At 68.5% G+C, this 21326-nt stretch overlaps 1 protein-coding gene across 1 annotated transcript; it reads left to right on the forward strand.

Moving 5' to 3' along the window:
- Positions 1 to 3601: 3601 nt before the first annotated feature.
- MYO1G (myosin IG) lies at positions 3602 to 14960 on the forward strand. The gene is made up of 22 exons (XM_054571290.1): positions 3602 to 3696; positions 5005 to 5213; positions 5333 to 5426; positions 6040 to 6205; positions 6394 to 6447; positions 6841 to 6936; positions 7094 to 7213; positions 7352 to 7561; positions 7644 to 7789; positions 8110 to 8224; positions 8321 to 8491; positions 8660 to 8730; positions 8953 to 9027; positions 9162 to 9294; positions 9558 to 9724; positions 10018 to 10225; positions 11886 to 12109; positions 12563 to 12707; positions 13262 to 13366; positions 13523 to 13636; positions 14208 to 14362; positions 14484 to 14960. The coding sequence occupies exons 1-22, from the start codon at positions 3602 to 3604 to the stop codon at positions 14638 to 14640; spliced, it is 3030 nt and encodes a 1009-aa protein (XP_054427265.1). The 3' UTR covers positions 14641 to 14960.
- The last annotated feature ends 6366 nt before the right edge of the window (positions 14961 to 21326 follow it).

Consider the following 21326-nt stretch of genomic DNA (forward strand, 5'->3'; position numbering starts at 1 on the left):
CCCCTTGGCGCTCATGGTTGGCACTGCAGGCGGGAGGCGGGTCACCGCTTGCTGCTCACGGGCTCTGTTCTGCATGCGACCAGGGGCCTGGCGCCTCCCCCCGGTGAAAGCCTTGGAGAAGCCGCAGGGCGGTCCATCTGGTACAGACGGCAGGGTCAGAGGTTGGTGTCCAGGTGCACGCAGCCGCGACAGGCGGGCTGGCCAGAGGGAAGGCCTGTGTCCTCCCCGTGGCGCCGGGGCCCTGAGTGCGGGCGGGCAGGGCTCCTGGGCTCTCTGGGCACAGGTCACAACACACCGTCCCCCTTGAAGGTCGAAGCTGCCAGGGGACTCCGGTCTCTCCTGTCCAAGTCCAGGCGCTGAACACACCAGCCTCCCCGGAGCAGCCATCAGGGAGACGCTTCTTTTCCGTGAGTCTCGTGTTGCTGTGGTTCTGGGAGCGAGGTGGCTGCCCTCTGGCCCGGACTGTTGGTTCAGGATTGTCCAAGGCAGCCCCGCCTCCCGAGCGGGGAGCCAGCGTGCCGCGTGCACGGTGAACCGCCTGGCTTCCCTGCACACAGGGCCCCTCCCGGGGGGCCTGGCGCTCCAGCTGCCACCGGCATGGACGGCCGGCCTCTGCCTCGTTGGCTGCGGGCCCGGGGCCAGACCCCGCCCGGTCGCTGGGGGGCACCTCCCCTCAGCAGGCTGCTCACCACGTGTCCCTGCCCCAGAAACGCCAGGACGTCGGAGCTGGAAGGGACCAAGAGGTGTCCCTTCGGTGGCCACCGGGGTGGGGCCGTGCAGGGAGGCCTGGGCCCTGGCTGGGACGTTCAGAACCACCCTCTGTTCTGACCTTTCCACGTTGTAAGTCAGGCAGTTGACAGCCTTTGTGGTTTGGGGCCCAACACACACCCTTCCCTGGGGGTCTTTGAGGTCAGCGGTGTGGACCGGAACGAGTGGCTGCCACAGAGGCTCCCAGCGGGGCCAGGAGCGGGAACCCGGGCTGGGTTGGTTCTGGCCACTGGCCGCCTGCCGGCCTCGGCGGTGTCTGATTCTCTTGTTTTTGCAGAGGAAGTGGACGTCCAGTGATGGAGGCCCGTCCGTGCTGACACACCTGGGGAGACTGCAGCGGAATTGGGGCGCGGGCTCTGCCTCTTACTTCTCTCAGGCAGGCTCCGGTCCTCGCCTGCCCCCTTCTGCAAGGAGCCAGGAGTTTCTGACTCTCAGCTAGAACGTGGGAGGCCCTGGGCCTGGCACATGACTGACATTCTCCAACCTCAGGTTGGACACTGTGTCTTCTGCCTGCTTCCAGAACCAGGGACATTTAATAAAGAGATTCTAAACGTGCAGTTCAGTGCAGCCTGTCTCTGCTTTCCACAGTATGCTCAGTGCGAAGAAGAGAAAGACCCCGCCCTGCTGGTGCCTTTGAAAGCTGTGGCGGGGGGCAAAGGCCTGTGCTTGAGAGGTGCCCAGGGAGATCCTGGGGTGGCTTCCGGGGGCTGGACGGGGCTCCGCGTCTCTGCCGGGACCCAGGTGTGAGCTGACGCCCTAGCGAGAGCGACGACCAGTGTCACCTGGTGAGAGCCCGGCTGCCGCACACTCACAGGCTGGACCTCAGCCCTGCGGGGTTAGAGCCACGGGCCAGGCTGGCGGGCGGCCGTTCAGCTTGTGACCGTGACGGGAAATGCAGCAGCCGACGGTGCCAGGCCCCCAGTGGTGTCAGCCACACCCCCAGGCCGAAAGCCCCACCTTGGAACCAGGAGTCCGGCCCTACTGACCCCTCTGAGCAGCCAGGGACAGGGAGGGAGGCCTGGGAGCCGCTCCTCTGCCTTCAGAGCCAGGCCTCCCGCGCGGGAGCTGTGGGAGGCAGCGATGGAGTCAAACTCTATGAGGGAGCCGAGAGGCAGGAAGGGCGTGTGCAGCGGTCCGGGGGGGCGGGACAGCGCCTCCCTCCTGTTGGCCCATCACCGGCTGCGAGGTCCCGCAGGCGTGGCCCCTGCTGAGGCTGCTGGTCAGCCACGCCTGTGCTGCGAGGAGGGAGACGGCTTGTGGGATGTCACCTTGGTGGGAGGGGACCCTGCCAGCTTGGGTGGGGGTGGAGCCTGGCTCGGCTCCAAGTGGCTACAGCAGCACTGAAGCTGGGACCCAAAAGCTGAGTCCCTGACGTAAGAGAGGCTGGGACGTTTTTACCTGGAAAGACACCCAAAGGAAACGGAGGCCCTGGCTGGGTGCCTCCCCCGCAGTGTCCTTCCGCGCACCCGGAACGGTCCTGGGCTCGATCCCCAGGCCAGGCATGTGCGGGAGGCAACCAAGCCGATGCTTCTCTCTGCCCCTTCTCTCTCCTAAGTAAAGACATCCTCAGACGAGGATTGCAAAAAAAGAAAACTATTTTGTGACACAGAATTTTGCTAGGATCCAGTTTCGGTGTCCCTGAGGTTTCACTGGACCGGCTGCCTCGTCCCATCTGAGAGTCGACGTCAGCTCGGGACGCTGACCCAGGGCTTTGGAGAAGTGAAACCGCTGCCGGCTGGCACAGAGCTCCCCCGGGGCTCCCCAGCTTCGGTTTGGAAAGCCCTTCAAAAGTACCAGCCCAAGACGTGGGCTGAGGGGTCTACAGAGCTTGAGAGGGGGAACCTTGGCCCCAGTTTGCCCAGCCCTGCTCAGATGGGAGGCTCTCGGCTGGGCACACGGGGACAGGCTGGTTTTACCCCGCACCTGATTAAGCACTTTCCAATTTTATTACATAGGAATTTGCCTGGGGCGCAGGGTGGGTGCCTCGCATATCAAAACAAACTATTTCAGAGCCTAAAAAGTGAGTTGAGTCCTGGCTGGTGTGGCTCCGTGGACTGAGCGCCAGCCTGTGGACCGAAAGGTCACCAGCTCGGTTCCCGGTCAGGGCACGTGCCTGGGCTGCCCGGACGGGTGGTCCCGGCTGGGAGAGGGTGAAAGGCAACCACACAGTGATGTGTCTCTCCCTCTCTTGCTCCCTCCTTCCCTGTCTCTCTAAAATAAATAACATCCTAATAATAAAGTGAGTTGATTGAAAGGCCAAGTGTTAAATAAACTGGCTTCTTAGGCAGAATCCCAAAGGTGGCACACGGTTGATTCAAATTTGGGAAATGCTTTGTCCTGTGGTCAAGGGATGTTGTCTGGGGACAAAGCGGAGCGGCTTCTGACTGCCACCTAGGCTGCGGGGCCCTGGGGACGGGGACTCCCCGCTGCTGCCGCCCTTATGCCCATGGGAAACGCCCCGGAGAAGGGGAATCCAGACCCCAACCCGCCCTCACGTCCTGGCCCGGTCTCCGCACTCCAAGGACAGTCACTGCCTAGGCCCCTGCCCCAAAGGCCAGGGCATCGGCCGTCTGCCCGTGCGGGACCGGCCCGCGCTCGAGCTGAGGGTGCACTGGGGACCAGGGCCCAGGGAACCCGCAGAGCAGCGCTCGGCAGCCCGCCCAGGAAGCAGGGGTCAGAACCCCTGGGGAGCTTCGCCACTTCCTACTTCGCCACCGCGGGCGGCGGCGCAGGGCGGGGGCTGTGCGGCGGCAGCTGAGGGCCGGGCCTGCTCCCTCTCCCTCCGCACAGGAAGGTCGCAGGTGGCCTGGCCCGGGTGCTCCCTGGCGGCAGGATGGAGGACGAGGAGGGTCCCGAGTGCGGCAAAGCCGACTTTGTGCTTCTGGACCAAGTGACTATGGAGGACTTCATGGAGAACCTGAAGCTCAGGTGGGCCAGGCCCTGGCTCCCCTCTCCCTGGTCCCCAGTGCGGGGGGGGGGGGGGGGCGCAGCACACACAGGTCACCACGGGGGCACATGGCCAGGCCAGCCGGACTGTCCCCACAGACCAGGACGGAAGGCGGTGCTGGAGCGGACTCCCCAGACCCGCTGCCCACACGGCCGGCGCCTTTGGCCCCACTGCCTGGCTCCCAGACTGGCACCCAGACCAGGAGGACAGAGGCTCCACTGCCCGCCAGGGGTCTTGCCGACCCCGGGGGAAGTGGGCAAGCCGAGCGAGCCCCGGGACACACGGGCCGCTGCAGGGCACAGCTGGCTGAGCGACAGGGCCCAGTTTCCCTCGGGGGAGCTCAGAGGGCGGGCTGGGGGCCGGGGCCGGGGCCGGGGCCGGGTGGTGGCAGCAACGCGGGTTGCAGCCTCGCCCTGGGCAGCCGGGGGAGCGGAAGGCGTCCCACTGAGCGCAGACGGGGGCGGGGAGCTGGGGCCAGGAGTGAGCTGTTTGGTGGGGACGCTGAGCTCAGCATGGTTGCTCTTCATTCATTCAAACGGGCTTACGAGCCGACCGCATCACCAGCTCCCTCCAGGCACGGGGACGCTGCGCCCCGGCCACACAGCGGGCATGGGGGACGGTGCCTCCCCGCAGGTGGGGAGGCTGCCGAGGGCATGTAGCCAGGGAACCCCTGCATCAGAGGCAGCTGAGGAAGAGGAATCCCCTTGGGTGCTGCAGGAAGGGCAGGTCCCAGACACCGCCGGCAGCTCCCCACCAGGGCTCCCCACGATTCCCGCGCCCCCACGGTGACCAGGGTCCTGAAGGAAGGGCTGAGAAGTGGGGACAAGCTGGGGGTGGTGGTGCTGCCGCAGCCCAGGCACCACTCCCAGGCCAGACGCCGGGTGGGGCTGGGCGGGTCCCCTTCTGCCCCCGGGGCCCCACCCAGGCCTGGAGACACCGGAAACCCCGAGGCCCCTCCCTCTGCCTCCCAGCCCCTTTCTCGGCCTGGCTGCGACCAGTCTCCTCGCCCTTGCCCGCTGGCTCTGGCTTGCCCAGTGTGGCCATGGACAAGCCAGCCCCTTCCTAAAATGGGGGCCAGTCACAGTGCCTGTGCCATCAGGACCCCCTGGAGGGCAGTGTGGGCCCCAACGTGCACTGCGGTGGGGGTGGGTCGGGAAGACGCAGGGCCCCGCCTGCGCCCCCGAGCTGTGCCCAGCATGGGCCAGAGCCCCAGGCTCCCGGCCGCGGCCTGCCACCCCCGGGCCCGGCGCTGGTCCCCGCCCGCTGAGGAGTGGCCTTGCCCGCGCCAGGTTCGAGAAGGGCCGCATCTACACCTACATCGGCGAGGTGCTGGTGTCCGTGAACCCCTACCAGCAGCTGCCCCTCTACGGGCCCGAGGCCATTGCCAGGTACCAGGGCCGCGAGCTGTACGAGCGGCCGCCCCACCTGTACGCCGTGGCCAATGCCGCCTACGGGGCGATGAAGCGCAGGTCCAGGGACACCTGCATTGTCATCTCAGGTACCGCCCAGGCCCCCGGCCTTCGCTTGGGAGTGACGGGCGGTGGGGGGGCCCCCGGGGGCGGGCACCACGAGCGGTCGCAGGGGGCTGCTTACTGGGCCTGTGCGTCTGTCTGGCAGGAGAGAGCGGTGCCGGGAAGACCGAAGCCAGCAAGCACATCATGCAGTACATCGCGGCTGTCACCAACCCCAGCCAGAGGGCTGAGGTGGAAAGGTGCGGCGGGCAGCCGGGCAGCAGGGGGGGCCGCGGAGCCGCGCAGGGCTGTCTGTCCGGGAGGCTCCAGGGCCCCTCGCCCAGGGCCTCGCCCCGAGGCGGGGGAGGCGAGGCCCCGCGCAGGGCGCCGGCCCCAGGAGGGGAGGGGTGCGGTGCGGAGGGCCCGCGGGCGGCCTGGGCCCCTCTCGGGACACCGGACAGAAGTGGTCAAGTCGCCCAGCCGGCCAGGAAGGCCAGGGTGCCGGCAAGGTGTCAGGGTTTCAGCCGGAAACCGGAAATCAGGGCTGTCCCGCTGCTTGCCCGCTTCGGCTTCCTGTGTGGGGGCCTGCTCTTCCTGTGGATGTGGGGGCACGGGGCTGGGGGCCAGATGTTGCTGAGCGCGGCGGCCCGTGCCCCGGCCCTCGCTGCGGGCCCAGCCGGTGAAACCAGCAGGTGGCCGGGCCTGGCCCCCGGGTGGCAGGGCCTCTCCCCGCGCGCACGGGTGAAGGCTCCGCCACGGCCCAGAAGGGGCCGCAAGGGGCGTGGCGCAGGCGAGGACGCGGGGCCCGGGCTTGGCGCCCAACGCGGCCTTCATGTCGCGACCCCCCCCCCCCCCCGCCCGTGCTGCTCGCAGGGTCAAGGATGTGCTGCTCAAGTCCACCTGCGTGCTCGAGGCCTTCGGGAACGCCCGCACCAACCGCAACCACAACTCCAGCCGCTTCGGCAAGTACATGGACATCAACTTCGACTTCAAAGGAGACCCCGTGGGGGGGCACATCCATAGCTACCTGCTGGAGAAGGTGGGTTGCCCAGGCCCAGGGCCCAGGGGCGGGAGCGCACCTTCCCTGACGTCCCAGGTTCCTAGGGCGGGGCTCCCTCTGTGGCCAGGCTGACCCCCCAGCTTCCTGCACCGCCCTGGGGCCCAGGGCCCTGTCCTGGGGGGCTCCCCTCCGCCCAGGCGTGCGTCCAGCTGCCCCTCTCTCCTCAGTCTCGGGTCCTCAAGCAGCACGTGGGTGAAAGGAACTTCCACGCCTTCTATCAGGTGAGCCAAGGTAGGCAGGTAGGGCAGACCAGACAGCCCCTCCGAACAGCCCGCCCACGGTCCCCTTCCCGCCCCACTGGGGTAGGTTCTCCCTGGACACAGCCTGTCTGTCTGCGCCCTGTCTGACCCGGACAGGACTCCTCCCTGGACATCGAAGCGAGTTCTCAGGGTTTGCTCCGTGTCTGCACCATGTCTGCCACTGAGTGGGTTTTTCCTGGACTCGGCTGGGCCTGGCACCATGTCTGACCACTGCAGTGGGCTCTCCCGGCTCCTGGGCTCCCGGGCAGTGTCCACGCCCCCCGGCTCCCATGGTGGGCGGGGTCGACAGGGGCCGAGGGGGCGGCCGCGCCCTGCAGATGTGTGCAGGGCCTGACCCGGGCGTGGGCCTGCCAGGTGCTGCAAGGCTGCGAGGACAGAGAGCTGCAGGAGCTGCACCTGCAGAGGAACCCTGCACTGTACAACTTCACCCGCCAGGGCGCGGGGCTCAGCGTGAGTGGGGGCTCCATGGGCGCTGGGGTACCCGGTGGCGTCCGGCGGGGGGCGGGGAGGGCCGCCGGGGGCCCTGATGCGGCAGGCGCGCAGTGCGGGACATCAGGGGCCATAGTGGAGGTGGGGGTGCAGTGTTGGCACATGCCCTTCCCCCCAGGCTTTGGACAACGACGAGAGCACCCCCCACCGGGCGGTGACGGAGGCCATGAGGGTGATCGGCTTCACTGAGGAGGAGGTGGGCTCCGTGCACCGCATCCTGGCCGCCATTCTGCACCTGGTGAGCCTGGCTCGAGGGTCTGGGACCGCTGCCTCATCCCTGGCTGCGTCCCTGCCACCCCTCCCTGTGGCCTGGGCAAAAACCTGCGGGCTCTTCGGGGACGTGGAGCCTGAATCTTCCCGGTTCCCCCATCACCAGGGAAACATCGAGTTTGTGGAGAAGGAGGAGGGGCCCCTGGCTGTGGCCGAGGAGGTGCTGGTGGACCACGTGGCCGAGCTGACAGCCACGCCCCGGGAGCTGGTGCTGCGCTGCCTCCTGGCACGCACTGTGGCCTCAGGGGGCAGGGAAGTCATTGAGAAGGGCCACACTGCAGCCGAGGCCAGCTACGCCCGGGACGCCTGTGCCAAGGTACCCTAGGGACAGGCAGTGTGGGGAGGAACCCAGGAGGCCTTCCTGGAGGAGGCAAGGCCAGCAGCCGGGCTCTCCCCAGGCAGTGTACCAGCGGCTGTTTGAGTGGGTGGTGAACCGGATCAACAGTGTCATGGAAGCCCGGGACCGGGACCCCCGGCGGGATGGCAAGGACACAGTCATTGGCGTGCTGGACATCTACGGCTTCGAGGTGTTCCCCGTCAACAGGTGGGCGGCCCAGCTCTGACCCCCAGCCTCCCAGGCCGCCTCCGTCCCGGGAGCTCGCTGCCTAGGGAGCGGGGTGTCCGGTATCTGTCCTGGCGGGCCCCAGCCCCGGGGTCATGGCCAAGCCTGCCTCAGCGTGCGCCTGTCCGGCAGTGCCCAGGAAGGCAAAGCGCTGAGCGCTCCTGCCGGAGGTGGGGGCTGGGGCGACGGAGAGGCCCAGCTTGGGGCGGGCACCCCCGGCGAGGCCAGGGGCCCCGCGGGCCAGCTTCGGGGCGCTTCGGGCCCCCGGGCGGCGGCATGACGCTGGCGTGCCCTCGCTCCAGCTTCGAGCAGTTCTGCATCAACTACTGCAACGAGAAGCTGCAGCAGCTCTTCATCCAGCTCATCCTGAAGCAGGAGCAGGAGGAGTACCAGCGGGAGGGCATCGCCTGGCAGAGCGTGAGTACCCCCTGAGCGGCGCAGGCCCTGGCGGGGAGGCGGCGGGCCCGGCGGAGGCCGGCGGGGCCGGCAGCCACCGCACGCGCTCTGCCGCAGGTGGAGTACTTCAACAACGCCACCATCGTGGACCTGGTGGAGCGGCCGCACCGGGGCATCCTGGCCGTGCTTGACGAGGCCTGCAGCACCGCGGGCCCCATCACCGACCGCATCTTCCTTCAGACCCTGGACACGCACCACCGCCACCACCCGCACTACACCAGCCGCCAGGTGCCGCCCCGCCCTCCCGCCCTCCCGCCGCCGGGCTGGCGCGCACCCCGCGTGCTCCGACAGCCCGTCCACCTTGGCCGCCGGCCGTGGAGGCCCGGCCTCCCCCGCGGGACCGCTGCCGCCCCCCGGGCCCTGATCCTGACCCTGGCCAACCCCTCCTCCCACCAGCTCTGCCCCACGGACAAGACCATGGAGTTTGGCCGCGATTTCCGCATCAAGCACTATGCCGGGGACGTCACGTAAGGCCCCCACTGAACCTCCGGCCCTCCCTGCCGCCTGCTCCCTGTCTAAGATGGCAGACACGTGTCCTTCGCCAGAGGGTTTTTAAGAGCAGTTCTCGGCCCTGGCTGCACCCGAGACTCTCCCGGGGGGCTTTCAGAAGTGCGCGTACCTGGGCCCCCACAGTGCAGCCCCGGCAGGGAGGCAGCTCTCGTTCCTCACGCCCGGCCCCGGCCCCACAGGTACTCCGTCCAGGGCTTCATCGACAAGAACAGAGACACCCTCTTCCAGGACTTCAAGCGGCTGCTGTACAACAGGTGAGCCGCCTGGGGCGTGGGCGGGCAGGCCACACGCGGGGTCTGGATCCTGCCTGACGGCCGGACGGCTGTGAATGGCCGAGCCAGTGGGGCTGCCTCCCAAGGGCAGCTGAGCACGGTGCCTACGTCCACAGCGCGGACCCCACCCTGCGGGCCATGTGGCCGGACGGGCAGCAGGACATCACAGAAGTGACCAAGCGCCCCCTCACGGCCGGCACGCTCTTCAAGAACTCCATGGTGGCCCTGGTAGAAAACCTGGCCTCCAAGGTACCAGCCAGGCCCCGACCCCACCCTGGCCCCTGGCCCCTGGCCCGTCCTTTGTGCCTGGGTGTCAGGTGGGCCGCCAACGGCCTCCGCGGGGCGTTGGGAGGGGCTGTTTCTTCCATGTCTGCTGCGAGCCCCTGCCGGCAGCGGGGGGCGCGGGCGGGAGCCGGGGGCGGGGGTGGGGGGGCGTGCACGCTCCAGTCAAGATGCCAGGGGGCCAGGCCGCCACACGGGCCTCCGAGCGTCCTCTGCCCTCTGCCGCCCAGGAACCCTTCTATGTGCGCTGCATCAAGCCCAACGAGGACAAGGCGGCTGCGCGGCTGGACGAGGGCCACTGCCGCCACCAGGTCGCGTACCTGGGGCTGCTGGAGAACGTGAGGGTCCGCAGGGCCGGCTTCGCCTCCCGCCAGCCCTACCCTCGGTTCCTGCTCAGGTACGGCCGCCCCCTCCCGTCCCTGTGGGCCGTGTAGGGGGCGAGCGCAGGGGGCAAGGGGCAGGCAGGGGCTCCCGGGAGCAGCTCCTCAGACCCGACGCACAGGGGCGCTAACGTCGCAAGGACCCTCGGGACACGGGGGTGGGACAGGGCCCGGCCGGCGCACTTTGTCCGGCGCACTTTGTCGGCGTGTGGGCAGGGCTACGGGGTCGGCCGCGCGCCGGGGAGGACGCGGAGGGGCCGGCCGCCCCTCCCCAGGGCCTGGTGCCCACTGCCCTGTGCTGTGGCGACAGGTACAAGATGACCTGCGAATATACGTGGCCCAACCACCTGCTGGGCTCGGACCGCGCAGCCGTGAGCGCCCTCGTGGAGCAGCACGGGCTGCAGGAGGACGTGGCCTTTGGCCACAGCAAGATCTTCATCCGCTCGCCGCAGACGCTGGTGGCGCTGGAGCAGAGCCGCGCGCGCCTCATCCCGATCATCGTGCTGCTGCTGCAGAAGGTGCGGCTGAGGCTGCGGGGCGTTGCCGGGGGAGGGGGGGCCGAGGAGCAGGCTACGCCCTTCCACGTGGTGCAGGCTCCCAGCTCGCTCCCAGGAGACAGCCCTCGACTTAAGCAAAAAGTGTGGATCTGGCCCAAGTCGCCACAGCCCTGCGGCCGCCAGCTCCAGGTGGACTCAGGTGCTCACATCAAGGTTTTCTGGAGCCTCCCTCCCTCCGTTTTTTCCTCCTCCTATTTATTCTGGACGGTTTCAGCCCTAGAGGAGAGTGTGCCGAGCCGTGAGCTCGATTCCCACACTCCCGCCCAGTGCCCTCCGCGTCACTGCGTCACCGCGTCACCGCATCGCCGTGCGCTTGCTCAGACGCCTGCCCTTCCGCCCCGTGATGTTGGAACAAATCATTTCACTTATAATCATTGGGGCGATGGTTTTTTCCCACCGCTCCCCACAGCCTTGTAGGGAGGGGAGAAGGGAGGGAGGGAAACACCCATGTGCGGAGGCCTCTCACGCGCCCCCTGCTGGGGAGCCGGCCCACAGCCCAGGCCTGGGCCCCGACTGGGCATTGAACCGGCGACCCTTTGGTTTGCAGGCCGGCGCTCAGTCCGCTGAGCCGCCCCAGCCGGGCTGTTTGTAACATTCCAAACGGGCGGAAAAGCAGAAAGACTTGCGCTCTGATGGCTGCTCACTTAGATTGTTAGGTCCCGTGCGCCCCGCCCTGTCGCTGTCTCCCTGTCCCTCTGCCTCTCTCCTCACACCCACATACAGACACCCAGAGGGGTCCAGGTCTGAACTTCTCCTGAACCATGTAACATAGCGCCACCCCTAAACACGTCCGCAGGGATGGGCTAAGCACAAAGACACTCGCCTTGACGGCCCCGCCGACACCCCAGAACCCTAACGCTGACCGCGCGGAGCCTGTGTGTTTCGGTGGCCAGCGTGCGGCCTTATCTAAACGTCCCCCACTGTCCCACGCCTGCCCGCCACGCCTTGCAGAAACACAGGGTCCCGTCGGCAGGGACGCCGGCGCACCGCTGCCGCCTCTGGCAAGAGGCGCTGTCTTTAAGGCTGCGACCCAGCGCTGCTACCGGACACACGGGGGCTCGAAGGCTCGCACTGCCCTGTTGCTGGCACGCACCTGCCTGTCAGCGTCCCGGGCACTGTCCTGGGCGGGGTCTGGACAGCCACAGCCCCTGACTTAATCGGGGGTCCGCTGGGCTGCCTGCCTGCCTGCCTGCCTGCCTGGGGGGCCTGCGGTCTGGGCTCTGACGGCTGCGTCTCGGGGCGCCCCTCCATCTAGATTCTCCTGGGAGTGGGAGGTGAGGACCGGACCAGGTCAGGTTCCGGGTGGACAGTTGGCAGCTGCCCCCGTAGGTGGGGAATGGGCTGCGCTGCCCCCATCCCCTTGTCACATGCTTTTCTCCTGGGACACCTGGGAGTCCCCAGCTGGGGGCGGTCTCAGCCTGAAGGCCTGGGTCAGGGGAGCAGCCCTTTGGATGTGGCTCACGGGAGGCGGGGGCGGGGGCGCCCCGCTGGCCTGCACAGGCGGCGGAGGGCGCAGAGGGCTTCCCTGAGAGCAGGGTGTCCCCCAGACAGACCTGGGCGGGGTTGCGGTGAGGAGGCGGGCCTGGCAGGGCCTGACCCGTCCACCCGGACCCCACCCCAGGCCTGGCGGGGCACGCTGGCACGCTGGCACTGTCGGCGACTGCGGGCCGTCTACACCATCATGCGCTGGTTCCGGAAGCACAAGGTGCGCGCCCACCTGGCGGAGCTGTACCGGCAGTTCCAGGCGGCGCGGCAGCCGCCGCTCTACGGCCGGGACCTCGTCTGGCCACCGCCCCCGGCCGTGCTGCAGCCTTTCCAGGACGCCTGCCGCGTGCTCTTCTGCAGGTGCCGCCCTCGCTGCCCCTCGCTTTCCCCAGCTCAGCTAGTGCCCGCTGCACACCTGGCCTTGGCCACACAGTCGCCGGGACCCCGCGCTCGGGGGGTGGGGAGATGATGACGTCCGGGAAGCAGGGGGAACCCAGGCTGCCCGCTCCCGCCAGCGGCATCAGAGCCGTGCTGTCCCACACCATGCGGGACACTCGAGGGGACAGGGGCCTCGGGCTCCTCACGCGGGGCCCGCAGGGAAGGGCGGCGGGCGCTCCAGGAGCAAGCGGGGCAGGAGGTCTCCGGGAGCCGGGGCTCAGAGCAGGAGGGGCGGCTGGGAAGCAGAGGGCGGCCAGTGTTGGGCTGAGGGGCTTGGCCTTCTCCTGCGGGGGTGGGGGGGCATGAGAGGCAGGGCCAGGGCTGGGGGAGGGGAGGGAGGCCCGGGGGCCCATCTGAGCAGCCGTCCCTCCCCAGGTGGCGGGCCCGGCAGCTGGTGAAGAACATCCCCCCGTCAGACATGGCCCAGATCAAGGCCAAGGTGGCCGCCATGGGGGCCCTGCAGGAGCTCCGGCCGGACTGGGGCTGCCGGCGGGCCTGGCTGCAAGACTACTTGTCATCCGTGAGTGTCAGGGCGGAGGGCCCCGCCGAGGCCTTGCTCTGTCCCGTCCCTGGGTCTGCCCCTCGGTCCCTCTGCCCCTGAGGTTTAAGGCTTTTCACCCAGAACCAGCCGGCTGGGCTCCACTGAGCACGCCTCCATTCCTAGGCCAGCCCCCCTATTCTCAGGAACATCCCCCCTTCTCAGGCATCGTCCAGCCCCCCGTCCTCAGGCACAGCCCCCCACCCCCAGCCAACACCCCGGCTGAGGCTCCCGGTCCCGTGGGCAGGTGCCGTCAGCACGGCCTGGCTGGATCTGCAAGAGAAGAGGGCTCAGGGGCCAGGGTTTCCCCGGGGGGCGTCTGCAGGGAGGGGCCGGTCCGCGCGGGCCGCTGCCTTCTCGGCGCCCGTCCAGGCCTGGCCTGAGGCGGGGCTCGCGTGGCGGGAGGGCGGGCGCCGCGGAGGCGGTGCGCGCGGCCCGGTCCCAAGCTGTGGGGCGGCCGTGCCACCCGCCCGGCGCCGCCGTCGGTCGGGCACGGCCCCAGGACCCCGTGCCAAGCGGCCCCCATCTGTGCTCAGGCCGCCGACAACCCCACCGCCTCCAGCCTGTTCGCTCAGTGCCTGAAGACGCTACGGGACAAGGATGGCTTCGCGTGTGTCCTCTTCTCCAGCCACGTCCGCAAGGTGAGCAGGGGCGAGGGCCCCGGCCCAGGACCCCCGAGGGGCCTCGCAGCGGCTCCTGGCACGTGGGAAAGGGCCAGCTCCAGCCCGGGCAGGGAGGGCACAGGGCGGGGCTGGGAGGGGGCGGGGTGGCGAGTGACCCCGGGCGTGGCCCCGCAGGTGAACCGCTTCAACAAGCGCCGGGACCGCGCGCTCCTGCTCACTGACAGGCACCTGTACAAGCTGGACCCCGGCCGGCAGTACCGGGTGATGCGGGCCGTGCCCCTGGACGCGGTGAGCCGTGGGGCGGGGCGGGGCGTCCGTGGGCCCCTCCTCTCCCACCTGCTGGAGCTTCTAGAACAGTCTCAGCTCAGGATGCCCCACTCAACAGCCTGTATGTCTTCCTGTGGGCGTAGCCCCCTCCATCCCCCCACCCTCTACTCTCTGGCCCGCACACCCCGCCCCACACCTGTGCCTGGCTGGCGGTCACCCACCAGGGCTTTGTGGACCCCGCTCATCACCTGGGTCTGTGGCTCACGGGACCCTGGAACCCCGCCCCTGTTCCCACAGGGCAAGGGTTGGCCCCGGGCAGATCCAGGCCAGGGGCTCTGTGACTGTCCAGGGGCGGGGGCACCGGGTCCAGAGCCACAGCCAGTGTGGCTACTTAGAAGGAATGGAAAGGCCAGAGCGCTGAAAGGTCAGCCCCTTAGCACCACCAGCTCGGCCAGGGACTCGAGAGCCACTGGGCAGGAGGCGGGCCCTGGGGAGGCCGGTTGCGGGGCAGCCGGGGGGCCCCAGAGGCCGGGCCCTGGGGGTGCAGGGTCGGGAGGAGGGCCTGCCGCTCCCTGACCCTGACTGCCCCCAGGTGACCGGGCTGAGCGTGACCAGCGGGCGGGACCAGCTGGTGGTGCTGCACGCGAAGGGCCAGGATGACCTGGTGGTGTGTCTGCACCACTCGAGGCCGCCGCTGGACAACCGCGTGGGGGAGCTGGTGGGCGTGCTGGCCGCACACTGCCAGGGGTGAGCAGGGCAGGTGGGGGCGGGCGGGGGCGGGCCGGCCCCACTGCCCAGCTGCCCCCCGCCCGTGTCCCCGCGGGCCCACCTGCCGGTCCGGAGCTGACCTCTCTCCTGTCCACTTCAGGGAGGGTCGCCCCCTGCAGGTCCACGTGTCCGACTGCATCCCCCTGACCCAGCGTGGCACCCGGCGCCTGGTGTCTGTGGAGCCCACGCCGGGGCAGCCCCAGCCCGACTTCCGCTGCAGCCGTGGAGCCTTCACCCTCCTGTGGCCGAGCAGCTGAGCCCACCTGTGCTCTGATCCGGGTGCAGCGAGGCCTCTGGCCTCACAGAAGGGACAGCTTCTCCGCCCACATCCGCCCCTTGAGAATCCCCCCCAACGCTGAGCAAGAAAGGATGCTGGGCCCACCCTGGCCGGTGTGGCTCAGGGGACGGAGCGCCAGCCTGCGAACCAAAGGGCCGCCGGTGCGATTCCCAGTCAGAGCGCAGGCCTGGGCTGTGAGCCAGGTCCCCAGCAGGGGGTGCTCAAGACAACCACACACGGATGTTTCTCTCCTCTTTCTCCCTTCCCCTCTAAAAATAAATAAATATTAAATTAAAAAAAGACGCTGTGCCTGCTGTGTAGGCTTGCGTACGGATGATGGTCCCTGCCTGCTTGGCGATGTCGCCCGAGTCTTCTGCTGACTCTGTGGGGTCACACGAACCAGAGGAGGCGGCCTGGGGACCCCGTCTGGTGGGGCCTCAGCCCAGGAACCCCTGGACGTGGAGCCAGGGGTCTGAGAGGAAACCTTGCCTTTCCTGCCCCCGGCTGTCTGCCCCGCTGCCCCGGCCGGGGGTTTCAGACTGGCCCTTTCCCTCTCCCTCCTGGACGGCTCCTGGCCTTGTTCCTCCTGGGTCCCGGGGAAGCCGGCAGTCCCAGCACCCACCGGGGGCATGGAGCAGGCCCCGCCAGCCTCCTGGGGTGCACGCTGCCCCAGGCCCGGGGAGCCCCACCACTGAGGGGAGCAGCCAGGGCCTCCCAGAGCCCGGGAGCCCGGCCTGCATCTGGGACTGCCCGGGAGTGGGCAACGGCAGGCCAGAGTGGGCAGCCCCCTGGCAGCAGGGCCCTCCCAGCCCCGGGCCCTCACCTCCCCCTCTGTTCTCACAGCTGGGGTGCCCCACGTGGGGGCGTCCTCACTTGGCTGTGCCCGGTGGCGGGGGGGTGTCTGCGTCTGTCGGCTGCGGCCTTGTGCTGTGTCGCTGAAGGGCTCGGGCCTCCCTGAGCTTCCCCTCGTCGCTGTCCGGGGCACCGGGGGTGGCCTCCTGCCCTGGGAATGCTTCCTGTCCCTGAGCCAGCCTGGGGGTCCCGACTAGGGGGCTGCAGCCCCTCTCCCGCCTCCCCTGCAGGGCAATCCAACGTGGCCCTGAGCCGCCCCAGACACAGGTGGTCTCGGCCTTCGGCGGCCCCGCAGGCTGCCAGGGGCGGGGCTCATCCGAGAGCCGGCGGCACCACCTGCCGCTTCAGGAGGCCCCGCTGCCCCGGCGGAGACCGGGGCTCAGCGAGGGTCGGGAACGTCGCAGCGCCTGGAGGGGGCGCCGCTCGCACCCCGGGCAGCCTCTGGGGGTCCAGCGCCGCCGGGGGCCCCCCGCTGCGCGTCCAGCCTCCAGAGAGAAAGGGGGGTTTTCACAGGTGGCTCCCAGGACGTGGGGAGCCTGAGATCCAGCCTGGGGTGGGTGGCAGGCCAGGGAGAGGGAGGTGACAGAGCCCCGTCAGGCCGCTCGCTCCAGCCTCGCGTCGGGCAGTGTCCGAACGCTCCGTGTTCACGTGCCGTATGGGGCCCCTCACCTGTGCCACCGCCGACGACTACGGGCCACTGTTCCAGGCGCTTTGCAGACCTCGCCCTACCCCACACCTACCAGGTCGGCCCCCTCCATCCTCCCGCTGGGACAGGTCGGGAAGGGGGAGGGGCAGAGACCGGCCGGGGGCCGCCCGGGCGGGGGGGCAGGTGCAGGGACGCCGCCCCGTGTCGCGCCTGCACCACGCACGGGGCCAGGCAGCAGCGGGCCAGCGACACGGGCGGACATGGCGGGGCCGTGCCTGGCAGTCCTCACAAAGCCCACGTCGGAGGCCACTGGTGGCGCGTCTGCCACACCCACGTCCCGGGGCGGCCCGGGGCGGCCTCTGTGCCCCTGGGGACGCGGGGCTGCGGCGTGGGCGCCCCCTTCTTGCTGCCATTCTGCCCCCGCCCCCGCCGGCCCAAGTCCCCCTGCGGACGGCTAGTCTGGCTCCCCCTAGTGCAGGGGACAAGCGTGCTGACACCCCTCCCAACAGAGCGGCCTGGGGGACGGACGCCGTCCCCCCAACTCTGCTCTCTCAGGGCCCCCCGGGACAGCGGTTACAAGCCTCCAGTCCACAGCGGTTTCCGGAACGTGGGGCAAGCCTGGGCCCGCCCCACGGCACCCACACAGCGGGCCGTGCCGACCGCGCCTCAGACATAATTTTATAGCAAGATCACCAAGTTCTCTTGGCTCTGCAGGACCTGAGCCAGGCACTTATTTTTTACAGTGGATTTAGCTTTAATTGCAGTGACAGTTACCTGCCAAGAGGTGACGCTCATAAAACTGTCACACTGAAGGACTCACTGCGGTGACACGTCAGCCAGCAACACCTAACGGAGCCGGGGCTCCCAGGGGTCGCTCTCGGGGCCGGGACTCCCAGCTGAGGAATGGGCAGGCCCACGCCGCCCTTGCCAGCAAGGAGCTGAGCTGAGACCAGAGGCGCCTGCTTTTCCTCGGGATTCCCCACGGGGCCTGGAATCATAGGGGGGCCGCAGTGGCCGATGGCGGGGACAGTGGAGGCTGCAAAGTCCCCACATGCAAGGGCACAACTGGAGGGGCAGAGGGACCCCCCGACTTACAGGAACACCTTCCATGGAAGCACGTCCCCTGGTGTCTATCCCTGTGGGCCATCGGGGGCCTTGGACAAGTGTGTCACCGAGTGTCCTGACCTCATGGAGGTACCAAGTGCCACCATTCATCTGGAGGCATCTGCCCCACCCCCGCACCCACCGGTGTGACCTTTTCCCACTGACATCACCGGGGCCCGGTCCACAGCGTCAGGTGCCCCACGAGGTGCAGGGACCGGCCACCAGGGGGCGGGCGGGACGCTGCCGACGGCCTCTGGCTGCCGGTTGCCCCACGTGCTCCGGCCAGCCGCTGGGCCGGGCGGGTGGTCTGGTGTAAACATCTCCGGTGGCATCTGGAGGTGGTCTGCGCCCCGACCCCCTCTGAAGGTCGTGGATCTTTCCAGAACACTCAGTGAACATTCACGACCTACGGAAGGCACAGCCGGGACGAGGGAAACCCGAGCGGCCCCCTTCCCTCCCCACCGGCCCCCAGCCCCGGCCGGAGGGTTTGTCCTTCAGCGTGGGCTCGCCCCACGGCCGACTGAGACATCGTTTCGGACGCCTCTGAAGCTCTGTCACTCACCTCTTGTGACCTTCACAGCTAACCTTCAAGGTTCGCTCTCATTTCTCAACGGAGGGAGACGGGGCTCAGGCGCCCCGAGGCCCCGAGGAGACAGGAAGGGAGATGAATGCCCCCGAGACCACCCGCAGCCCCGACCACCCAGCTCAGTCCCTGTCCCCACACTGGCTGCTCCCAGTGGCTCTGCCGCCGGGTGTGGCGCCACTGAAAGACAGCGCAGAGCCCCTGGAACCCTCGGAGTGGCCCGAGGGGTGGGGGCCCCGGGAGTTATGGACGGGGACCCGACCGACCGAGCGCACCGGTGCTTCTGCTGATGCGGTGACTGGGGGCCTGGCCGGAGGGACCAGCCCCATCCCGGCCCCCGGCCGCCGGGAAAGGGGCTGCAGGGCTGGGGTTCGCGTGTGGCCGGCCATCTCGCCAGCCGTGCCTGCGTGATGAGACGTCCACAGACACCGGACAGAGATGTGCGGGGGGCCTGCCGGCGAACTTGGGGGTGGGCCGCGGAGGGGGTGCGCCCGCCCTACCACCCCACGCGGACAGAGGCCCCAACCTACCTCGCCCTGAGTCCCTGTCCCTCTGGCTGGTCACTTGCTGCCTTTACAACTGTCCGTGCCGTGCTGGCCGAGGTCTGTGAGTGGCTCTCGTGAGTGTGAAAGGGGGCGTGGGAGCCCCCGAATTTACGGCTGGCAGCGCAGCGGTGTGGATGGCATCTGCCTTGTCCTCTGTGAAGGGTTTCTTGTTGGGATTTGCAGAGCAGACATTTTGGGAAACATTTATGGAAATTTTAAATCAGAGGACAAATCGCTCACAGCTCTTCACCCCTGAACTGAATGAAATGCAATTGTCCACTTTCTGAGCTGCTTCGCGACCCGTCGCGCGTGTTGGGGGTCTGACGGCCGCCGCGGGGGCCCCGCCGAGCCGAGCGCGGCTCTGCCCTCACCTGGGCCGTTTCAAGTCCCCCTTTTATTGCTCTCTAAGCAGCGGCCCCCGCTGGGTCTGGCCCACCTGCGCCCCTTGTGGAAGTGTTTCAGTCGGGCCTGGGCTGAGCAGAGAGCGCCGGGGGTCAGTGGCACAGGCCGGCGCCTGCGGCCCAGCCCGACCCTGGGCCAGAGACTGCCACCTCCCCACCATGGAAGCTGGCCCTGGCCCCTTGTCCTCTGTCCCTAAGCAACACTTGGCTTTGTGACCGTGCACCCTAAAGGCTCCCTGGCTCCTAACTGCCCCAAGTCACTCCTTCCGCAAACACCTAGTAACAGCTGCTCCACACCGAACACTGCGCTTGTGGCCGGAGGTCAGTGGTGTGGGGGGACCGAGGCCGGCGTGGTATGTAAACCCAGCCCTGGCAGCTCCAGGACAGGGTGGGGGCTGCACACTGAGAGGGGCCTCCGGTGAGCGACGAGCTGTCGGGGCTCGGTCCTGGCGGGGCTCCTCTTGGGGCGTCTCTGGTCCAAGACGGCTCCCCCGCCGGGCAAGGTCCCGGGGCGTGGGGGCAGCGGGAAGGCCAACAGCTCCTCCGCGGCAGCAGGCAGCGTCCCGGAGGCCCCATCCGCAGCCTGCACGTCCCGGCTGCCCAGCCGCGCTTTCCCCAGGCAGCCGGCTGAAGGCTTCCTGAGCACAGCTCGTGCCCTCCCCGCTAAGGGGGCCCGTGGGAGGGTCTCGCCCAGGACGGGCCTTCCCGGGTGCAGGAAGGGGCAGCGGCGCTGTGTGGGGGTTTGGGGGTGGCCGGCTGGCCGGAGCCAAGGTGAGTTGAGACATGTAGGCAGGGAGTCCGCGCCCCCCGCATCCCGTGAAGAGCCCCAGGCCCCGGGAGGCAGCCCAGGGGGCTCGGCCGACAGCGCAGGCCCGGCCCCGGGGTGTGGGCCCAGGCCTGCCCGAGCCCCAGGGCCACAGCCGGCTGTGGGCTGCACTGCGCCCCCCGAGTTCACACATTGAAGCTCCGGCCCCAGGACCACAGGATGTGACGGCGTTTGCGGACAGAGCCTCCAGGGGGTGACGGAGGGAAAGCGCGCGCGCGAGGGCAGCCCTGGCCCAGCACCACTGGGGTGCGACTGAGAAGAGATGAGGCCACGGGCCCGGCCGGGCGAGGGCAGGGCGGGGGCCGTCCGGCCCCCAGGGCTGGGGAGAGCGACGCGTCCGGTTCCGGCCGCCGTCTGTGCCGTGTGTGGCTGCTGAGGTGACAAGCCGACACGCAGGCGCGGAAACAAGCCCGGTTCCCGGGCACGGAACACGGTGTCCCCCCACACCGGCTCGCGGACATGGCTGCCCCCCAGGGCCACGGAAAGAGGGGGCGACACGTTGGCGCGGGAATGTAAAGTAGGGAGAGGAAGGAGGAAACCGCTGCTTCCAACACACGACGCACAGCGACACCCTGTCAGCACCGCGTGCGCATGGACACGCGTGTGGACAGACACCAGGCAGGGCTGGGACACGGGGAGAACAGGCCCGTGAGGCCGTCGCATTCTGTGTGAACACCTTCCATGTTCAATTCCCTCAGTGTTTTAGGAAGGTTTTGATAAACGATACTGTTATTTTATTTTTTTAATTGAATCTTTACATTTTACTTTATGTACAAAGAGCTAGCTGTCCTGCGACAAGGTAGGTGTCTTGAGTGACCATGCATAGAGGTTCGTTTAGTCCGACTGAAGGAAGCCTATCCTTCGCGTACAGACGGAAACATGGCAGCACATACGAAGGCCGCACTCCCGGGTCAGGCTGTGCCGGTTTGAGCAGACGCAGCAGGAAGGAGAACCTTGGCCAAATTCCCCCCTCGATGGCTCCAGGACAGCTGCCGGTGGCCCATCGTGCTCTCTCTGCTGCAACGAGGCAAAAGACGATAAACGAGACTTTCCAAGTATTTCTAACTCCTGAACTAAAACTTGTGTTGAGCAAGGAAGCAACTCGACCGAGGGCAGAGCAGGAGGAGGGTGGCTGACGTCCGGCTGCCTCTCTGACCAGGCAGGACAACGCAGCCGGTGCGGGGAGCACAGTCCCTGGAGGGACCTGGAACACATTTCCCACGTGTGCTCCAGGTGCAGAGGGCAGCCGGGCCTCAGAAGCGCATGTGCACGGGAGCCTGTGTCCGTGGCACTGACCTGCGGTGCTGGGCTTCACGTGTGGGTAAATTCACCTGTGGCCGGCAGGCTCGGGGGCAGATGGCGTGGCCGAGCCTCCTGCAGCGGGGACAGCCTGGGCCAGGGCTGGAGGGAGCCCGGGGCTGGTCTCGCCACACGGGGTCTAAGGTGGAGGCAGGCCGGCCGGCTAGAGCCCACCGGCCGCGGTGGCAGGGAATCGGACGGGCAGCAGAAGAGGAGGAGGGCGACGAGGCAACAGCCCCCTGCAAAGCGGTCCCAGCTCAGAGACCCATCCGCGCTCACAGGCAAGGCACGAGGGGCCGCCAGCGCCCCGAGGGGGTGTCGTGGGACGTCACCACGGCGGGAGCACCAGCACGGATGACTGTGTTAAGCATTCTCACCCAGGCTCTGACTACTGTGGCCCAGTGGGTTGG

This window comes from Pteronotus mesoamericanus, unplaced genomic scaffold (assembly GCF_021234165.1).
Source record: "Pteronotus mesoamericanus isolate MK-2021 breed Mesoamerican mustached bat unplaced genomic scaffold, CSHL_Meso_final contig_220, whole genome shotgun sequence".
Lineage (NCBI taxonomy): Eukaryota > Metazoa > Chordata > Mammalia > Chiroptera > Mormoopidae > Pteronotus > Pteronotus mesoamericanus.

Excerpts from the sequence above, each read along its gene's own strand:
- MYO1G (XM_054571290.1), top strand. The coding sequence starts at position 3,602 with ATGGAGGACGAGGAGGGTCCCGAGTGCGGCAAAGCCGACTTTGTGCTT. Across the intron at positions 5,214-5,332 it reads CACCTGCATTGTCATCTCAG|GAGAGAGCGGTGCCGGGAAG; the intron begins GTACCGCCCAGG and ends TCTGTCTGGCAG. Across the intron at positions 13,367-13,522 it reads TCTCCAGCCACGTCCGCAAG|GTGAACCGCTTCAACAAGCG; the intron begins GTGAGCAGGGGC and ends GTGGCCCCGCAG.